This window comes from Anarrhichthys ocellatus, unplaced genomic scaffold (genome assembly GCF_004355925.1).
Source record: "Anarrhichthys ocellatus isolate YVR2014 unplaced genomic scaffold, GSC_Weel_1.0 scaffold7481, whole genome shotgun sequence".
NCBI classification, from domain to species: domain Eukaryota; kingdom Metazoa; phylum Chordata; class Actinopteri; order Perciformes; family Anarhichadidae; genus Anarrhichthys; species Anarrhichthys ocellatus.
Window position 1 is genome coordinate 1 of NW_022287455.1, and position 2,250 is coordinate 2,250.

Sequence of the window (2,250 nt, forward strand, 5' to 3'; positions counted from 1 at the left end):
GTTCTTGTCTGTACTTGTGGACTTGTGTTCTTGTCTGTACTTGTGTTTCTCGTGGACTTGTGAAACGTCATCAGACTCAGCCCAAGTACTGTTCCAATTCAAAGTTCCCATTGAGCCAAGCACGGTCCAAATGCCCGGATGTGGCTCCGCCCATTTTACCAGGGATGCATCGGAGGTGACTTGTCTGTACTTGGGACAGCCAAATATTCCAGAATGCATTTTGCACCAGCAACAGGAAACAATGGCGGAGGAGAAATCACACAACTGGAAGTTGAAACTTTCTAAATACTACTGTCAGCCAGTCTTTGTGACAGTATTGACGTCTCTGTAGCGTTTTCCTCGTCGGCAAAGAGTACAGCAATCCGGATCTGATCCATATAGATATATACATTGTATATATAATATAATACACTTATATCATGTTTTATTTTAAGTGAAAACTTGTCATATTTAGTTTGATTGTAAAAATACTTTACAGTAAATTAAACAGTGGATTAAACTCATGAGACCAGCTGAGGTGGTGATGTCATCAAGTACGCTGCTGTTCCAGTTGCAGAATGACTGTACTTGTGTCCTCCTGTCCTCCAAAAGTACACAAGTCCTTACTTGTGAACTTTGGTATTGAGAAAGTTCTCCCTCTCTGTCTCCCTGTATTTCTCTCTGTCTCTCTGTTTCTCTGTCTCCCTGTCTCCCTGTCTCCCTGTATCCCTGCCTGTCTGTCTCCCTGTCTCTCTGCCTGTCTGTCTCTCTGCCTGTCTGTCTCTCTCCCTGTCTGTCTCTCAGGGTGGAGTCTGGAATCGTTGCTGACATCGAGATCGACAGCTTGTTGCCGTCTGACTGTGACACGTTTTACCAGATCAAGAGTCAACCAATCAGGTAACAGCCTGACCTCTGACCTCCTGCTTATGTTTAATATGATATTATATTGTATTATATATTATATAATATTACATTATATCATGTATTCATACTTCATATTATATTGATTCTCTGTACTAAATCAAGTCATGTGATGATGTCACAGACTTCATTAACAGTAAATTCTCTTTAGTGCTTCAACAGCTTCATCATGTTCCTCCTCACTGCCCTCCAGGTAACACTAGTACACACTAGTACACAAACGTATACACTAGTAAACACTAGTACACACTAGTACACACAACGGCACAACTAATTTACCTCTCTCTTCCTCTCCTCCTTTCCTTTATTTTCCTCTACTTCTTCTCCTTTCCTCTCCTCCTCCTCTCCTTTCCTCCTCCTTTCCTCTCCTCCTCCTCGTCCTGCAGGGTTTTGATGCGTCAGGATCTGATGCGTCAGCAGGCTCTGGAGGAGGAGCAGAAGGAGGTGCAGCAGCAGCTGCTCCTTCGCCCGACAGACTCCTCCTCCCCCATCTCTGTCTCTGTGTCTTCCTCATGCAGACCTCCTGCTCAGGTCCCTGTGGAGGTGCTAAAGGTATGAGGAGGAGGAGGAGGAGGAGGAGGAGGAGGAGAAATGAGTGAAGATGTTTCTTGATGACTGAAGTGTTAGAAATCATAACTTACTATAAGTACATTTATCTCTACTGACTTTAAATCACTGGATCCTACATTTCCCAGAATGCAGCTTACAGCTGTGGTTAACATCTTCCCCTTGTGTCTCTCAGGTGCAGACTCACCTGGAGAATCCCACCAGGTATCACATCCAGCAGGCTCAGAGGCAGCAGGTGCGTCGGTATCTCTCCAATGCAAAGACAGCCAATCAGAATGCAGCTGGACCGTCACCAAGCCACTCCCCTCACCTGGGCCCCACCCCCAAACTACAGCCTGCAGACATCTTCAGAAAAACAGAGGTAGTTATATATTTAATAAGTCGGGGAAAAATGAATAACGTAATACAGGTGTGTCTTGTTTACGTGCTAAGCTAGGCTAAATGCTAGCAGAGTTCTGGTGAGGAAGGCGGGGCTATACTTTCCTAATATGGATACTCCTCCTGGTTTAAAATGGTGAAGGTAAACCTCTGTGTGTCATTCTGCTGTCTGATCCCATCTGTGATTGGTTAATTTAGATGGAAGATACAGTCATCGATGACATCATCAGCCTGGAATCGAGCCTGAACGACGAGTTTCTGACGCTGATTGAATCCGGACTACAGCTCGCCAACACGGTGAGAATATATATACAGGAAACATGCGGGAAACATACATGAAACATGCAGAAAACATACAGGAAACATACGGGAAAACTACATGAAACATACATGAAACATACATGA

General features: G+C 44.4%; 1 protein-coding gene across 1 annotated transcript; it reads left to right on the forward strand.

The window, feature by feature from the left end:
- Positions 1-708: 708 nt before the first annotated feature.
- Positions 709-2,239, forward strand: LOC116380510 (transcription factor E3-like). The gene is made up of 5 exons (XM_031842416.1): positions 709-876; positions 1,052-1,093; positions 1,287-1,452; positions 1,643-1,828; positions 2,044-2,239. The coding sequence occupies exons 3-5, from the start codon at positions 1,294-1,296 to the stop codon at positions 2,182-2,184; spliced, it is 486 nt and encodes a 161-aa protein (XP_031698276.1). The 5' UTR covers positions 709-876; positions 1,052-1,093; positions 1,287-1,293; the 3' UTR covers positions 2,185-2,239.
- Positions 2,240-2,250: the final 11 nt, after the last annotated feature.

Bases quoted from the DNA above. Each gene is read 5' to 3' on its own strand.
- LOC116380510 (XM_031842416.1), top strand. From the start codon at position 1,294: ATGCGTCAGGATCTGATGCGTCAGCAGGCTCTGGAGGAGGAGCAGAAG. The intron at 1,453-1,642 runs GTATGAGGAGGA...TGTGTCTCTCAG, and splicing joins TCCCTGTGGAGGTGCTAAAG to GTGCAGACTCACCTGGAGAA. The intron at 1,829-2,043 runs GTAGTTATATAT...TGGTTAATTTAG, and splicing joins ACATCTTCAGAAAAACAGAG to ATGGAAGATACAGTCATCGA.